Raw genomic sequence first — 19,681 nt, 5'->3', positions numbered from 1 at the left:
TTTCAAAACTATATGATAAAATAGTAAACAAATAAATAAATAATTGAAGTTTAGCCATAAATTCATATATATTCCAAAACTATTAATTATAACTTTTGTGCTAAACCTATCTATATCTATATATCTATGTAAAATTGAGTATACCTACTTATTACTGAATGTATTCAATTTTAAAACGTAACTTTATCTACTTGTTACTCTATACATTAAAATTCAGAATGTATAGAGTCATTTCCATTGACTCCATTTACTTATTACTCTGTACATTAAAATTTAAAACGTATAACTTATGAATTAAAATTATATTTTATTCACACTTATTATAAATATTTATACTAGAAATTAACTTAAATTACCGTTATTAAAATTAATTATAATATTTTCTATAATTTACGAATTAAAATTATTATTTTATTTTAATATAATCTATATTTTATTATGTACTTCAAACACTAAAATATATTTTGAATTAAAAAATTAAACTTACAAAATTATTAGTTTATAGTATATATTGTTAAATTAAATTTATAATAAAAGATAAATTTACATATTTAAATTATTTTATTAATTCATTAAAATAATCTACATTTTAATATGTACTTCAAATATTAAAATGTAATTTGAACTTCAAATATTAAAATGTAATTTGAATAAAAAATACACATTTATAAAATTATTTGTTTATATTATATATTGTTAAATTAAATTTCTAAAGAAAATATAATTCTACATGTTTAATTTATTTTATTAAATATTTTAATATAATCCATATTTTAATATTTACTAACAATACTAAATTGTAATTTAGTTTAAAAATACTACATTTATCCAATTATTAGCTTATAATATATATTGTTAAAATAAATATCTAATCAAAAGACAAGTTTACAAATTTAAATTATTTTATTAATTATTTTAATATAATATATAGTTTAATATAACTTCATCTACTTATTACTCTAGACATGAAAACTCAGAATGTATAGAGTCATTTCCATTTACTCCACTTACTTATTACTTTATACATTAAAATTCAAAACGTATAACTTATGAATTAAAATTATATTTTATTCACACTTATTATGTTTGAATTGTATTTAAATAATATTTATTAGTATTAATGGTTATATTATGTTACAAATGGAAACATAAATATTTATACTATAAATTAACTTAAATTACCGTTATTAAAATTAATTATAATATTTTCTATAATTTACAAATTAAAATTATTATTTTATTTTAATATAATCTATATTTTATTATGTATTTCAAACACTAAAATATATTTTGAATTAAAAAAATTAAACTTACAAAATTATTAGTTTATAGTATATATTGTTAAATTAAATTTATAATAAAAACCAAATTTACATATTTAAATTATTTTATTAACTCATTAAAATAATCTACATTTCAATATGTACTTCAAATATTAAAATATAATTTAAATAAAAAATACACATTTAAAAAATTATTTGTTTATATTATATATTGTTAAATTAAATTTCTAAAGAAAATATAATTCTACATGTTTAAATTATTTTATTAAATATTTTAATATAATCTATATTTTAATATTTACTAACATTACTAAATTGTAATTTAGTTTAAAAATACTACATTTATCAAATTATTAGCTTATAATATATATTGTTAAAATAAATATCTAATGAAAAGACAAGTTTACAAATTTAAATTATTTTATTAATTATTTTAATATAATATATAGTTTAATATATATTTTAAAAACTAAAACCTACTTTAAAATTAAATAAATTATACTTATCTAATTATTAGTTTATATTATATATTGTTAAGATCAAATAAAATAATTTAAAATTATTTTTATAATTTGCATAATTTGCTTATTATTTTTGAATTGTATTTAAGAAAAAATTATTAGAATTGATAACTGTAAATAATATTTAATAAAAAATATTATAATTTATTATAAATAATTTAAAGAAATTTCAAAATTTTTTTATGTTAAATGTTGAAATTAGAAAAAAAAATATTGATTAAATTGTAGAAAAATACTTTTAAAAATATTTCATGAAGTTCTCGATTTATCTTTTTATTATAAATAAAAATGTATTTTTGTTTTTAATTTATATTTAACATTTGAATGTTAATTATTGTTTTATATTATATATTATTAAATTAAATTTCCAATGAAAAGATAAGTAAACTATCATACAAATGAAAAAATAACTTTTATTATATTAATTTTTTATTTTCTGACTTTTCATATATCACTGAGTAGGACTTCATCTCTGCTTATATAAGTCATGTTTACACAAATTTTAAAAACTTGCTCACGGTTCTTTCTATTGTCATCCTTTTTCTTTGTATTTTACAATTATGTCAGCGGTCAAGAATTACCTATCCACGTAAGTACGTACATTTTCGAGTTTGATATTTTTTATTTTATTTCACTAAATTGTGTTATATAATTCAATTTAATTTTTTAAGTAAGCATAAAGATGTATTTTTTTAAATGATATCATGTATTGAATTTATTGTTAACTGATTAATTTGTATCAAATTTATCACTGTTTTTCATGCTTTTGTAAGAGAACAACAAGTTGCAATGAAGATAAATGGACTTTTCTTAATGATTTGAATTCAACAACAAATTATTGTATCAAACCTATATCTCTAACTGTGGAAACAACAAACCAAAAAGAAAGAGGAAATTAATGTATAAATTATAAATTTGTAATGTATTGTTCAAATTTCTTAGATAATACAGTAATTTATATTTGATATTTTTTTTAGGTTACAACTTGAAGAAGATGAAGTAAAAAATGAAAAATAAAAGGCAACAATAGAAGATTTAAAAAATTGAACTATTTTTATTGCAATATTGTATAAATACTTTTAATATTATGTAGAATTTAAAAAGTAAAATATAATCAAACATTTAAATTTTTTATAAAATAATTTTGTTATCTTATTATATACATTTCTCCTACTTTTTTTTTATTTTATTATTATTATTATGTATTGACTTTATTTTTAACATAAAATTTGCCTAGATTTTATATGTGACTCCTAAACTTTTTATTATATCAACTTCTATAATTTTAATTTATATAAAGATTAATATTTATATTAAATAAAATTATTTTTCTCTTTTAGTTTCTACCTAAATCTTAATTGAAAAAAATTTTAACTACTATTTTTTTCTCTTCTTCTATTATTTTTATTTTTTTACAACTAATTTAATAGAAATTGATATATCATAATTATGTATAACTTATTAATATAGATAATATTTTATTTATATTTTATATTTAATAATTATGATGATAATAATTGATAAATTGTAATTAAGGAAAATTTATTAAAAATGATGGTTATATTATATTAAAAATGGCTATATTAATATTGTTGTGAATGACATGATACTTGATAAAAAATTATTAAATTTTTAAATGTAAAAATTTTAAAAAATTCATTGTGAAGTAAAATTATACCTAATGAACGAAAATAGTTAAATAATAAAAAACACAATTAATTTCTTAAGTAACATTTTAATTGATATTAATTTAAATTATTTTATTAAATACTATATATATAATCTATATTTTAATTTGTACTTCAAATACTAAAATGTACTTTGAATTAAAAGAAAACTACGTTTATAAAGATAGTAGTTTATATTGCATGTTGTTAAGTTAAATTTCTGATGAATAGACAAATGTATATATTTAAATTATTTTATTAATTAGCTTAGAATAATCTATAGTTTGACATGTATTTTAAATTCTAAAATTTACTTTTGCACTAAAAAATTTTCACTTACAAAATTATTATTTTATATTATATATGTTAAATTAAATTTCTAATGAAAAGATAATTTTATAAATTAAAATACTATATATAAAATAAAATTAAAATTGTGAAAATAAGATATAATATTTTGCATAATAAAAATAATTAATAGGAAAAAATATTTATAAATTTGTTGAGTTACCTTTTAATTAAAATAACATTGTTTATTTACTTTAAGTTATGTTAAAATTTAAATGATATTAATTTAAATTATTTTAAAAATTAGTTTAATATAATTTATATTTTATTATGTACTTCAAACATTAAAATATATTTTGAATTAAAAAATTACACTTACAAAATTATTAGTTTAATATAATTTAAATCATGTATTCAATTTTATTTTTAACTGATTAATTTGTATCAAATTGATCATTATTTTCTTTAATATATTACAAGTAATTATTTACTTTTATGTTTTTCACACTTTTGTAGAGAATAACAAGTTTTAATAAAGATAAATAGATCAACATTGTGAAATACACTAAATATATATAACAAAAAAGAGCTAATTAGTACTGATACAGTACTAATTAATAAAAATTATTAGAATTTGTATTTTTCTGATTAAAAATTTATTATTTTTAATAAATTATAATTGTGTTATTTTTATATATTGTTGTATAATAATTAACTAACTTAATTTATTTTTAAATTTTTTAATTGATTAATTTTTTCTACAAAGCAATTACATACATGCTTCCATAGTATGAGGTATTTCTTACTTGTTTAAAGGTATATTAAAGTAAAAAAAAATATACTTCATAACAAATTTTTCAGTGACAAAGAACAAAAATAGATTTGCTACTGTTAAAAACATTTCTTTCATTTTGCAATTCTATGCCACTAATTATTATTAAGGAATTAAACGATGATAACATAATTCTTTACTGTATATTTGAGTTTATAAACTTTGAATATTTGAAAATTTGTTGTGAAAATAACATCATAACAGGTATTTTGATGTAAAATTTTAATAAAATTATTATATAATTTGTATTTAATTTATCAATTAGTTTCCTAAATTTATTTATTTTATAAATAGATATGATTAGAGTGGTCATGCACACAAGCTCTATTGAAGAAAAAATAACTACTTAAGGTAAGATAAAAGAACGAGGAAATTAATGTATAAATTATAAATTTGTAATATATTGTTCAAACTTCTTAGGTCATACAATAATTTAGAAGATTATATTTTCTATTAAGTCACAACTTGAGAAAAATGAAACAAGAAATGGTGAACAAAAGGCAACAATGAAGGATTTAAAAGATTGAACCATTTTTATTACAATATTGTATAAATATTTTTAATATTATGTAGAATTTGTAAAGTAAAAATGTCACCAAATATTTTTGTCTTTTATAAAATAATTTTATATAATAAAATAAGATATATATATATATATATATATATATATATATATATCTTATTTTATTATTATATATATTAAGTATTGAGTTTGTTCTTAACATAAAATTTGTTTAAATTTTATATTATATCAACATCTGTAATTCTAATTGATATAAAAATTAATTTTTATATTAAATAAAATCATTATTCTCTTTTAGTTTCTATCCAAATCTTAATTAAAAAAATTTTAACTACTCTTTTTTCTTTTACTTCTATTATTTTAATTTTTTTAAAAAAATAATTTAATAGAAATTAATTTATCATAATTATGTTTAACCTATTAATATAGATAATATTTTATTTATATTTTATATTGTAATGATTACGATGACAAATTTAATTTTTTAAATTAAAAAATTAACAATATTTTTACTTAATAATTTTGTTGCAATTTTTTTTATAAAATATTATAATAATGATGATAAATTCAAAAATCTCAAATTAAAACTAATGAATTATAATAATTGAAATAAATTAAATATTATTAAATATCGTAACAATGAAAATAGTATGATTTGATATTTAAAACTTTAAGTAACTGTTGGTTTTGTATATTTAATAATTTTATATTGCAATGAACAAATATGTAAAGAAAATATAACGTTTTAACTCTAAATTAAGTTTAAATTTTAGATTTAATTTATATATATATATATATATATATATATATATATATATCATTTGTTTCAAAAGTTAACAAGCATTTCCCTTTACGTACTTCTAAAATTTGATGAGTATGAAGTTTAAAACTTCACAATTATCGAAAGACTTACAATCTAAAATAGAGTGAGATTAATGTTTAAAATATTATAAAAATATTCTTTATATTAATATATCAAATTATATTTATTTATTAGAATTGTATATTCTCACTGTATGATTATTTAAATTTTTTAAATTGAAATACAAGTTCTAATATTTTTAAAAATTTTACTGAGAATATTCAATTACAAACGCAGAGAATCATACTTTCTAATGAAAAAATTTATTCACTTTGTAGACTTAAAGTTAGTTTCCAAGATGTAAATCAAAATACAAGTATTATACATAAAAATATTAATTCAATAAAAATATTTTTTATTAATATATGTTTATTATGTTATATTCTTAAAATTATAATTTTTTTAATTTTAAAAAATATTTAAATCAGGTTCGCTAAATATTAACTTTTTGTTTTTCTAAGACTATGTGATATATCAAATATTAGACAATAGAGATAGAAATAAGGACATCACACAAAAATTATATCTGAAAAGAATTATCAAATCTCAAATACACCAGATCTGCGTCAAAATTATTAGAACACATATATTTTTCTAATGATGGTATAATATTTTAATGTGTATATATTAAATTTATATTTATATTTTTAAAATAATTACAGACCTAATTAATATTTTAATGACAGTATAATATATATTTAAATTAAAATTTTATTTAGTTATTTATTAGTCTTTTGTAAGATGCAACATATTATTAAATTTATTATTATCTTAATAAATATTATCTTAATTTTATTAATTCTATTATTATTACATTAACAAATAATTATTTAAAATTATTTCATATTTTAAAATTAATTTACTTCTTTATTTTAATTAGAGAATAATTATAAAAATTTATTCATGCATTTATTAGTATTAATATTATAAACTGTGACAATATTTGCTTATTTATTTATTAATATAATTCAATTATACATGTATAGAGTTTATCATAACTACTCTTATAATTAATATTTTATCATACAAATTATAAATTAAAATTATGTTTACTTATTTATTAATAATTTTTTTTAAAATTGTTGGTAATAAATCAAATCAAATCATTAAATAAAAGCTTATGTATTCTGTAAAATTATTAAATATTTTAAATTTTAATGGATTTACTTTTCATTGCTTGCAACTCAAAGGAGTAATGCCAATTATGCTACTTCGAAACATTAATCCGACATTAGAAATGTGCAATGGAACAAAACTCCTTATTAAGGACAATTATTAAATTATGTTGAATTATATTTGTCAAAATCTGTATTTAATCATAGTCAATTATATGTTGCATTGTCTAAAATAATGTCAATAAAAGAAATAAAAATATTTATTATTAAAGAAAATAAACAAATATATAAATACAAAAAATATTGTATAAAAAAATATTTCATAATTTTTCTTACTGTAATTATATTTAATATAATAAATTTTTTTACTATATTGATATATTTTTATATTTAAATTATATATTTTATATTTTAAATAAATTAATTTAATAAAAATAAATAAACCCGTGCGTGGCATATTTACTAGTCTTTACAGTATTTTCAACGTGTTTGTAAACACGTACTTAATGTCTAAATAATATGCAAACTATGATTTGGAGATTTATGTAAAGGTCATGCAAATACTAAATAATAAGGTTTGATGCACTGTTTGGTTATTATATTATTTAATGTTTTATTACATATCTCTCTTACTAAAAATTGCAATAGCCCAAAAAACAATAACTTGAAGTTATAAAGTTTTGGATCAAAATACTTTATCGCTGTGCATGAATATCGTTTTGAGTATTATTAATAAGTTTTGGTACGGGGACATTCATGGGTGGCCAAAACTTGTGCTGTTAAAACAAGGAGTAGAATATATAAAATTCTACATGATTTTACATAGTTATGTAGATTGACGGGATCATTGTTCTAGCGGTGGGTATATTTCAAGGGTACATTTACTTTAAATTTTAATAAATTTTATTTTCATAAACTCAGTTATTAGGATTGAGTTTAAGCATCTACAAATAGTTTTTATTAAAAAAATATGCAGTTATTGTATTGAAGTTATAAAAATATAATAAAATTTCTTTTAATAAAGTTTTACTATTATTAACCGCTTATTTTTAACTCTTAGGGATGATGTTAACAAAACTTTTGAAAAAATTGATTTGTCTTTTAATTTAAGTTTTAAAAGTGAGTTAACAAAAATCTATTTTTGCTTCATTAGTAAAGTAAAATTGTTTTTAGAGTGTAAAATAAAATGTAGTTGTGAATTTTATAATGTCTTTATTTCGACTAGATCGAGAGAATGATCAAGTTACATTTGGTGTAGATACTTTATATAAGCTATTGAATGATCTCCAATTAGTTGGAATGATCTATTCTATTGGTCCTGACGATGATTGTCATATTATTTATAATTGGTGTGTAGTTATTGTGGACAATACAGGTAACGTAGTACTTATACAAGAGTACAATAATTATAAAACCTTTCTACTTACCAGCTATTTCAAAATGGAATGAGCTCGTATATCGTAATGAGTGAAGACTATTCTAAAAAAAAATTTAGAGGTCAAGAGTTCCCACTATCAAATAAAAAAAACTCAAATTCTACTGTATTCACGCTATTGCCCAAAGTCACAACGGGACAACAATCTATAAGTAAAATTAATTCAAACAAACGAAAAAGTTTTTAAAAATTAGACTTAAATAAGATATTGGTCTTCCAAAAATTTGTGAGCTTTCTTTTTAATTTAACTCAATTTTTTTTTTAAAAAAATTGACTCTAAAAACTCATGCTTTGTTTTTATCTGATCTTTCTAGAATAATAATTTGTTAATTTGTTTTGTTACTTGTTTATACAGCGTTGACTCATAATATAATATATATAAAATATTCCACTTTTAATAAAATTTATGTTATAAAGTTAAAAAAAAATTAAATTGAGATTTAATAGTTGACCAAAAATAAATGTGTAATTTAACATAAGTTGGTTTGAGTAACAAGCGACTCGATATCGTTTAAGCAAGATTTTAGATGCAAGTCTTTGTGTATGTAAAAAATTTTCAATGTTAAACTCACTCACCACATCCCGGTGTACAACGCAGGTCAGATTCGAATTAAATCAAATGAAAAAAAAAGTGTAAATGTTATGTTATTAATTTTGTCATATGAGTTAACAGATGCTATATAAGCAAATAATGAAAAAAATTAATAAATAATAGAAAAACCATATGAGGAGAGAAACGATTTTTTGAAATACTAATTTACAAAAAAATAAAATAAAAAATTATAAATATTGAAAAGAAATACGTTTACTTTATTACATATGGATTTGTAATAAAAATATCCTACAATAGTAATTACAATAATCGTAATAGCTTTTATGGTCTTTAAATAGCAAGTTCAAATCTGAGAAGATTCAGAAAAAAAATACAATCTTGGGTATCCCACTCAACAAAAATACTGAAAATTTATCAATAGTTTTATATGTAAATAAATTTCAAAATTTATTAATATAAATTATTATATCATATAGTAAAAAAAATAACAATACGATTTTATAAAAGTAAAATGTTATATCATCGCCTAAAATTATATCTTTGTTTTGCTTCAATGTGTTAAAAAATAATTTAAAAAACTATATTAATATAATACAAAAACCAAAATTCTTAACATTATTACAAATTATTTTACTCTAATCATAATACACTGTTAAAAAATAATTTTGTGATACGATTATATTATAAACATATAATATATTTTTTGTAATTTGTAAAAAATGTGCTGGAAACAACAAAAATTCATTAATATATTTTTTAAACACGTACGATAAATAATATCAATGTAATATATCTGAAGAGTTTTAAATAAGTAAAGTTGTTAAAAAACACATATATTCTGGAGGAGAATGATTTTATTTTCAATCATTAGACATGTCGAGCTTTTCTAATCTTTTGTTTGGAAGATAAGGAATTAGGAAGGATGAAAGGAAGAAAACACGAAGTTAAAAAAGCACGGAAAAGGGGGAGATACATTTTCGTGGTCTCACAAAAACAAGGCATTAATTTATTGAAAAATGAACAATGCATAGGAGAGACGTTGTGCAGGATTTTTTTAAATTTTTTTTAATTTTTAAAATATTTTAATAATTTAATATTAATTTAAATTTAAAATTTTCATAATTTTATTGTTAATTTAAAATCTTTATCTCCTTATGTACTTATTTAATATAATACATTGTACTATAGTGTCAATAGTTGATAAAATAATAATTTCTAAAGAAAATTTTGTTGAAGACAACTAAAACTTGTAAAAGTGACTTATTCATAAATTTTTTAATATCATTGTTTTTTATTTTAATTAAATATCATTACTTAAATTTAAATTTAACTTAATTTTTTAGGAGATATAATTAAGAATATAATTAAAAGAGCGAATAGTTGCTACAGATTGTGATGATGAGGTAATTAGAAAAAGCATCGAAGTTACTAGACATTGGCAAGAAAGTTGGTTTGGTTGTACATGGGAATGATGAGCAGGTTCGAGAGAAATTGATTGAGATGGAGGTACGTGATAGAACGATTGCGAAAGAATATGGAGTTCACTTTGATATTAAATGAAGATTGGCTCATTTAATTGTCGAGGGCTAGGGAGCGCGGTAAAGCAAAAGAAGGTGTGTGAGATTGTTCGCTCTGAAGGTCTGGAGTTCTTGGCGATTCAGGAAACAAAACTTGAAATATGTAATAGTAATTTATGTGCGCGTCTATAGGGTTCTGTGAATTTTGATTGGTGTCCTTTGCCTTCCATTGACAGAAGTGGGGGTATGCTTTCACTTTGGGATACTTTCAAAGGTAAAATATTTTTCTCTTTTTCTGGTACTGGATTCCTGGGTGTTTGCTTGCAGGTATTGGCTAATGGAAACCTATGTGTTGTGGTGAATGTCTATGCATCGTGTAGACTAAGTGAGAAGAGTAAGTTATGGGATGATTTGCTCATGACAAGAAGGGATTTTGGCAAATTTATGTGGTGTATATTGGGTGACTTCAATGCTGTGAGACAAGTGAAAGAGAGGAAGGGTTGTCAGGCAGACCATGGTATCTCTGAAATGGAAGGCTTTTCATTCAGGAAATGGAACTTGTGGATCTTCCACTTGTGGGTAAAAAATTTACATGGATAAAAAGGGATGCGTATATGATGAGTAGGATGGATAGAGTCCTTGTTTCTAGTTCCTGGCTTGATTCCTGGGGAGATGGTTTCATTCAGGTTCTGAGCAGAGATGTGTCTAATCATTGTCCCATTATTCTTAAGCACAAAGTGGTTAACTGGGGGTTCGAAGCCATTTCGATTTAATAATTGTTGGCTGACTTATAAAGAAGTTGTGGAGGTGGTGGAGGAAGCGTGGAAAAGAGATATTACCCTCCCATGGGCTGCCCAGAGAGCTAGCCAGAGGTTAAGGAATGTTAAGATTGCATTGAAAAGATGGAATATTGAGGTATTTGGAAATGTTGATAAGGTGATCTCTGATTTGACAATTGAGTTGAGCTTGATTGATGATAAAAATTTTGTGATGGAACTTTTCGATGTGGAAAAGAAGCGTCAACAAATGTTGGTGGGTGATATTTGGAAGGCTAGGAAGAATAGAGAGAGTCTCATAGCCCAAAAAGCTCGGGTGAGATAGGGGAAGAAGGGTGATTTAAATACAAAGTTCTTTCATTTATGTGTTAATGGGAGGCAGCGAAGAAATAATATACATGCACTCCAAATTGGGGAGAGATGTGTCGAAGAGGTTAATGAGATTAAAGCAGGGGTGGTGTCCTATTTTGCGGCTCATTTTAGTAGTAGAAGTTGGCTTCGACCTACTATTGATATTAATAATTTACTAAGAGTCTCTGTTATACAGAATGAGGAGCTTGTTAATGCTTTTTCAGAGGAGGAAGTGGGAAAGATGATTTTAGAGTGTGAGAGTGATAAAATTCCGGGACCTGATGGTTTCAATTTTGTGTTTCTTAAGAGATTTTGGGGAGTGATTAAGGAAGAAGTGATGGGTATGCTTACTGAATTTTGTAGAAATGGGAAGCTACCTAGGTCTTTGTTATCTTATTTTGTAGCACTTGTGCCAAAAGTGTTTTGCCCACAACAGATATATGATTTTTGGCCTATCTCATTATTAGGTTGTCTTTATAAGATTGTTTCCAAGCTTTTGACAAATAGTTTGAAAGGGGTTTTGGATTCAATAATTTCAGAAGAACAATCAGCCTTTATTCCGGGAAGGAACATGTTAGATAGTGTGCTTGTGGCTAATGAAGCAGTTGATTATGTGCGGAGGTATAATAAGAGGTGTTTTGTGTTAAAGCTTGATTATGAGAAGGCGTATGATTCGGTAGAGTGAGGATATCTTTTGTTTATGTTACGTAGCTTTGGATTTTCAGACAAATGGGTCAGTTGGATGGAAGCTTGTATGTGTGGGGGAAACCTATCAGCTTTGATTAATGGTTGTCCTACATTGGAGGTTCATGTTGAGCGGGGCCTAAAATAGGGGGATCCTCTTGCCCCTTTTCTTTTTCTTGTGGCAGCGAAAGGGTTAGGAGTTCTTATGCGAAAGGCAGTGACTTGTGGGTTGTTCTTTGGTGTGAAGATTGGGGTGGGGGGACCAAATATTTCTTTGCTGCAGTTTGCAGATGACACATTGATTATGGGAGATGCTTTGGTGCAGAATTTGTGGACTTTGAAAGCAATATTGCGTAGCTTTGAATTAATGTAAAGTATGAAAATTAACTTCCATAAATCTTTTGTATTGGGGATTAACACTGGTGATGACTTTGAAAACTTGGCTGCGGAGTTCCTACATTATAAGATTGGTATTTTCCCATTAAAGTATCTCGAGTTACAGTTAGGTGTTAACCCGAGAAAGCCTAGTGCATGGAAGGGTGTGTTAGAGGCTCTTAAATAGCAGTTAGCGTCATGGAAGCATGGGTATTTATCGATTGGAGGTAGGGTGACTTTGATTAATGTCGTTCTTAATTCTATGCCATTGCACTTGTTAACATTGGAGGTTCATATTGAGCGGGGCCTAAAACAAGGGGATCCTCTTGCCCCTTTTCCTTTTCTTGTGGCAGCGAAAGGGTTAGGAGTTCTTATGCGGAAGACAGTGACTTGTGAGTTGTTCTTTGGTGTGAAGATTGGGGTTGGGGGACCAAATATTTCTTTGCTGTAGTTTGCAGATGACATATTGATTATGGGAGAGGCTTTGGTGCAGAATTTGTGGACTTTGAAAGTAGTATTGCGTAACTTTGAATTAATGTAAGGTATGAAAATTAACTTCCATAAATCTTTTGTATTAGGGATTAACACTGGTGATGACTTTGAAAACTTGGCTGCGAAGTTCCTACATTGTAAGATTGGTAGTTTCCTATTAAAGTATCTCGAGTTACAGTTAGGTGTTAACCCGAGAAAGTCTAGTGCATGGAAGGGTGTGTAAGAGGCGCTTAAAAAGTAGTTAGCGTCATGGAAGCATAGGTATTTATCGATTGGAGGTAGGGTGACTTTGATTAATGCCGTTCTTAATTCTATGCCATTGCACTCGTTATCCTTTTTTAAGGTGTCGAAGTTGGTAATAAAGGAGATTGTCACTATCCAACTGAATTTTTTATGGAAGGGTGTTAAGGATGGATCTAAAATCTCCTGGGTGAAATGGAAAACGGTATGTAGACCGCGGAAGAATGGTGGCTTGGGCATTAGGAATGTGCAATGGTTTAATTGGGCGCTTCTTGGTAAATGGTTGTGGCGAGGTGTTAACTGTTCTAGTTCATTGTGGGTGCGGGTGTTGGAATCTAGATATGGAAGATTAGCTTCTTCTATTCAGCGTTCATCAGTTCACAACAGATGTTCTTTGTGGTGACGTGATTTGCTGGAGGTTATTCATTAAGGGAATTCATGGCTGGATGAGAAGTTTGATAGAAGTGTGGGTGTAGGTTTACACACTCTTTTTTGGAGAGATAAGTGGGTAGGCGAGATGCGATTGTGTGAAGCATTTTCGCGATTATTTGCGATGGCGAGGAATGCTGAATCATGTGTATTGGAGAATGGTTTTCATGATGGCATTAGGTGGGTTTGGAATGTTAGTTGGCGAAGAGGACTCTTTCAACATGAGATCTCGAGCTTTAATCTTTTGTGGGAGCTTGTGGATGGAGTTTCTATTAAGTTACTACAAGAAGATAAATTGGTATGGAGGGCAGATTCTTCAGGTTGTTATTCAGTGCAATCTGCGTATTCATGGCTATTTGAACTTTTTGGTGGTCCTAATAGTGTAGATTAGTGTACGGCAGATGCCTTGCAAAGGCTATGGAGAAGGAAGGTCCCTCTTAAGTGTCTGATTTTTTCTTGGCAATTGTTGTTGAATGCACTTCCTTGTAAATGTTTACTGATTGATCGTGGTGTTTAAATTGATGATATAACTTGTTGCTTCTGTCATGGTTTGGAGGAACTTCCAACTCATTTATTTTTAATGTGTTCAGTTTCATCTCAAATCTGATACTTTACTGCGCGTTGGCTTGGATTCTCATTGGTTTTGCCTTCAGATTTATCGACTCACTTGCTTTCTTGGGTTGGTGTTGGCTGTAGTAAAAGAGAAGGAATATGTTTATTAATTATTTGAGTAAGTACAGTGTGGTCTTTGTGGTTGCATAGAAATAGAATTGTATTTTCAAATGGTGTTTTGGATGAGAGGGAGGTCCTAGATTCTATTATTCTGAGATCCTGGAAATGGCTATCACTTGTTAGTAAGGGAGAAGCTATTATGTTAGCTGATTGGTATTTGAACCCACGAAATTGCATCTGTTTTAATTTTGTATAAGTATATTTTTTCTTTTTATTTCTCTGAGTAAGTAATTTTTTCTGTGTATATGGGTTTTGAGTTTCCCTTGAACTCTTTTTAATAATATTTGTTTTGCCTATAAAAAAAAATAAAATTAGAAACGAAAAGAATTTTGTTCTTGCTTCCGTTGAACCATCAATAGTTGCTGAAGCATTAAACCAATTTCACTGGCATCAAGTAATGCTGGAAGAATATGGTGCTTCAATGAAGAATAAGACTTGGATGCTAGTCCCTCTACCTCCTGATCGACAATCCATTGGCTGCAAATGGGTGTTTCAAATTAAGTATAATGCAGATGGTTCAGTATAAAAATAAAAAGTCAGCCTTGTAGTCAAAGGTTTTCACCAAAAGGAAGGATTTGATTACACTAAAACATTCAGTCCTGTTATCATTCGGGTCATTCTTTCTCTTGCTTTGTCTAAGAAATGACCAATTCACTAACTAGATATAAAGAATACTTTCTTGAATGGAGAACTGCAAGAAGAGGATTTTATGAGTCAACCTCTGAGTTTCATAGTTGAGAATCAAAAGCTAGTATGCATATTCACAAAGGTAATTTATGGTCATAAACAAGCACCAAGGGTTTGGTTTGAAAAACTTAATACTACTCTTGCTCACCTAGGATTCTATGCTGCCAAATGTGATAACTCACTCTTTATCATATTATCTCAAACATCATCCCTATATATATTTGTCTATGTTGATGATATTTTAGTAACCGAAAGTTCTTCATTAGAAATACAAACAATCATTTAAGCCCTTTATTCTAAATTTACTTTAAAGGATCTTGGTCAACTCTAGTATTTTCTAGGAATTCAAGCAGCAAGAAGTCCAAAAGGCACTCTTTATCTCTCTCAAACAAAGTATATTATTGATCTCTTATCTCTTGAAGAGAGCTAATATGGAATCTTGCAAACCAGTGCCTACACCTATAATTTCCAGTCTCAAACTCTGCACATCAAAAAACTTGCTTTCATGATCCTCATCTGTACAGATGGATAGTAAGAGCACTTCAATATATTACTATAACATGATAAGACATCACCTTTTGTGTTAACAAAGTCTGCCAATTCATGCACAATCTTTTGGACACTCATTAGAATGCAGTCAAAAGCGTAGTTAATTAGAATTCTGTTATAAATATCTCATTATTGTAACTTTAAATAAAAACAATACATCATGTTCTCATTCTTTCTTGAAGTACACTTGATATTCTTTAAGCAATAAACAACATAGGTTCTTGTTACCTTTATTAACTTTAACTATTAAAATATGTGTTGTAATATTAATGATACAAAATTTGGAACTTAAGTGAGTTTTCATGACATTTGATATCATGAAAAAGATAAAAAAAAAGGTTTTGACAATGAAACAAAGAGAAGGTGAAAAACTTTGCTATATCTATTCTTTCAACACTAGAATTTATAAGATATTAACTAATTCTATTTTGGAGGAGTTTATTCGTCATTAAAAGGAAGCTCATGCACGCCATGATAAAGAAGGTGCCTTTGGTGTGTAGTTTTTGGAAGATGTTTGAGGACAACCAAAAAGGTTATATGAATGAATTAAGAAAATAGATAAAGAATTTGTGGCTTCGTATTCTCGGACACAATTTAACCATGGTTCTAGAATTCACTGTTAACAAATAATTATCGATCAACCTTACTTCAGAGCTAGAAAACAAAATGCACAATAAGAATATTGAATATGACTTGGATAAGACTAGGCCAATCAACTGTGAACCAGTTCAACACTACAAGGGGACATGATCCAAGATTGTCGAACACTTAAAAATGTCCCCTAAAGTGATGATGTTCCTTTCAAACAACAACTATGATTTCGTCAATCTAAATAACTACATATATAAAATCATGTTGAATTTCATATATTAGATTTTAACAGCACGATTTTTGGCCCCACATAGATTTCATCGTACCAAAATAAAGTAGTACTAATACTCAAATGTCTGATAATAATCATGATGATAAAGTATTTTGACCTAACAAATTGTAAATTTCAAGTACATTATGTTGTCAAAATGACCTGAAGTAGTTAATCAATAATTTAGTTTGAGACGTGCATAACACTGTTCTTAAAGATTATTTTGATATAGTAAAAAATCTTCCAAGATACAGCAGACTCTTCTTGTCTGAATGTACAAAGCTCTCAAAAACTAGCAAGCTTCCTCAATTCATAACCTATAAAAATTAAGTCTGTGCATACGTTACATATAACTGAAGATATGATTAATAATAATAATTAAATTAAAATAATAAAATAAAATAAATAATTAATAAATTCTTTTGAAATATAATTATATTATTTCCAGCACATCAAATTGGATAACCTTTTATATATATATATATATATATATGCATACTTACACATATTCAAGGAACTATAAATAAATGAAGAAGCAAACAACAATAATCTTCAAATCATAGTTTACAATACTCATTATTTAGATGAACACTAAACTATAGTAAAATCCATTCTTCTTTTAGTTATTTATTTAACACTTTCTTAATTGCTTTTGGAGTTATGCCTTGATAAGATGATCATCAACATCTTTGGTGGCTTTAATCACAAAATCCAGGTAGCCATATGGAGGTTTAATATCTTCGTTGACCTTTTCAAACTCATAAATCCATTTAGCGACAGCATTGCCATCATCCTGATCAATCACATGTAAGTGAGCCTTCAAGATCTTGTACTGTTTTGCAACATCTCCATCATAAAGGTTAAATGTGAGTGATTTGTTCTGTACATCAATGACCTCAAAGTTTTCTTTACATGTTGTTACCTTGCCATCTGTTATTTCATAAGCAATCAACATCCACAGAAATATTTCTGAACAATTAATTTAAAAGTAAATTTGATAGATTTTAACTTGCACAATTAATTTAAAAAATTATTATTTTGGTTTCTAAAAGTATTAAGGATGAGTCATTCTAATCTTGAAATCAGGAAATTGATAAAATTGTCTTAAATGCATATTCCATAAGTCATTTTGGTCCCTATATTAACATCAATTTAGAGACCCATTCATATGTCATGTTAAGTGCCTCATATGATGCTTATGTGGTTAACAATTTGACAACCCGCGCTATGCTAAGGACTAAATTGATAGTATACATAAACACGTACTCAAAAGACCTGCTATGGTGAATTAAACACCGCATAAAAGAAAGAAAAAATGTCACTTCTTCACATTGACTTGTTGAATTAATCAATAAAAGAAGAAAATAACCCTTCTACATTAGAAAATGCCAAAGTCATAGTGAGAGCACAAACCAAAGATTAAAATGTAAACTTTGAGCATAAAAAAAAATGATTGGTAGACTGTTTTTTTTTTTTTTTTTTTATCTTTTTTATTTAGACTTAGAGGCATTTGAAAGAGTTTATTTGAGCTTATGATGATAATTGATAATTCTCTTTTTTAATTTACTTTAAAAATATTCTTAATATAATTGGTCTGGCCAGTTTGATTGAAAATTGGTCAAGTCATCGGTCTGAAAGACATCTAGAAAATTGGTAGGGTAAAACACCAATGAAGAATCATTAAACATGTCAAAAACTGATCAGAATCAACCAAAATCTCTTATGAATCAGTACCGGTGTAATAGTTTGAGCCAATCTTTTAAAAGGAATTAATTCTTTCCTTTTTTCTCTTTTTAAAATTTAATGCTTAAACATGTTTAAAATAAATAAGGAATCATATATGAAATGAATATATGAATTTGGTTATTTAACGATTTATTATGAATTTCTTATCTCAAAAAAAATATAACATGACTTTTTACAGTAATTTAACAGTTTATAGTTTGTTAGGTGATTTATCACATAATATTAAAAATATTTTTAATATTATACTTCTGGAAAAGTTTTAAACTGTTTGAGAGACAAAATGGTTTGCTCATAAATAAAAGATAAATACCTATGGTATAAGTCCAGTGCTTAACAGAACCAACATCATGCCACTCCCCTTCATGCAGCTTGGTGTCATGCACAGTGTCAGTAATGTTCTGAATGTGGTGAAGTTGCTCCACAAAAATATTGAAGAACTTAGCAGCAGGTGTCTGAATTTTAAGTTCAGTACCCACTTTACCAGTGAGAGCCATTTCTTAAGAACCAAATAGAGAAAATGAAGATAGTGATTGGAAACAAAAAAGGACAAGAAGAAGAGATGAGAAACTCTATGCAGCCATAAAGGACCTTAAATAAAAATTTGATTTGCCACTATTGAAGACAACTTGCACAGCATAACAATTGCTTTCAATTAAAATTTGAAAATCACGAATTGCTTCTAGTTATCATTATCCGGTTAGCTAGACTAGTTTATCAAACGGTTGAAAGTTTAAATAGGCCTTTGCAAAAGTTTAAAGAGAAAATTAGCATATGATTATTATTTGATAAATTTTTATAAGCCGCTCATTGTAACTCATAAATTTAAGAAGATATTTTATATCTTCTTAAAATTAATTATTATAATTATTTAAATTATAGAATATTTATATATTTTTAAATATATTACTAACTTTTATTATTGTTCTTACATATTTAATATAAAATTAACAGTAATAATTAATTTACACATGAAAGAGTATAGAATTAATACTCTCTTAATTTACAACGTACAGTAAAAATTATTATGTTATTTTACTAACAATTTTTTGACAAAAAAAATTATAAATTAAGATAGATTAAAAAAAAATAGATAAGATAAGTTATATGAGAAGAAAAATTAAAAGAAAAAAGTTATAAAAGATATTGTAAACATAAATTATAG

At 25.1% G+C, this 19,681-nt stretch overlaps 1 protein-coding gene across 1 annotated transcript; it reads right to left on the bottom strand.

The window, feature by feature from the left end:
* Positions 1–17,263: 17,263 nt before the first annotated feature.
* Positions 17,264–19,099, bottom strand: LOC113849961 (MLP-like protein 31). Its single transcript, XM_027480244.1, has 2 exons — positions 18,830–19,099; positions 17,264–17,703 (listed from the first exon to the last, which is right to left on the bottom strand). Exons 1-2 carry the CDS (start codon positions 19,011–19,013, stop codon positions 17,432–17,434), a joined length of 456 nt encoding a protein of 151 aa, XP_027336045.1. The 5' UTR covers positions 19,014–19,099; the 3' UTR covers positions 17,264–17,431.
* Between the last annotated feature and the right edge of the window lie 582 nt (positions 19,100–19,681).

The sequence above is a fragment of the Abrus precatorius genome, unplaced genomic scaffold (genome assembly GCF_003935025.1).
Source record: "Abrus precatorius isolate BTA unplaced genomic scaffold, Abrus_2018 Scaffold9, whole genome shotgun sequence".
In the NCBI taxonomy this organism is placed as follows: Eukaryota; Viridiplantae; Streptophyta; class Magnoliopsida; order Fabales; family Fabaceae; genus Abrus; species Abrus precatorius.
This window is presented reverse-complemented; position numbering and strand designations above follow the sequence as displayed.

Coding starts and splice junctions, on each gene's coding strand:
- LOC113849961 (XM_027480244.1), bottom strand. CDS start 19,013: ATGGCTCTCACTGGTAAAGTGGGTACTGAACTTAAAATTCAGACACCT. Junction 17,704..18,829: donor GCACTGGACTTATACCATAG/GTATTTATCTTT, acceptor ATGAAATAACAG/ATGGCAAGGTAACAACATGT.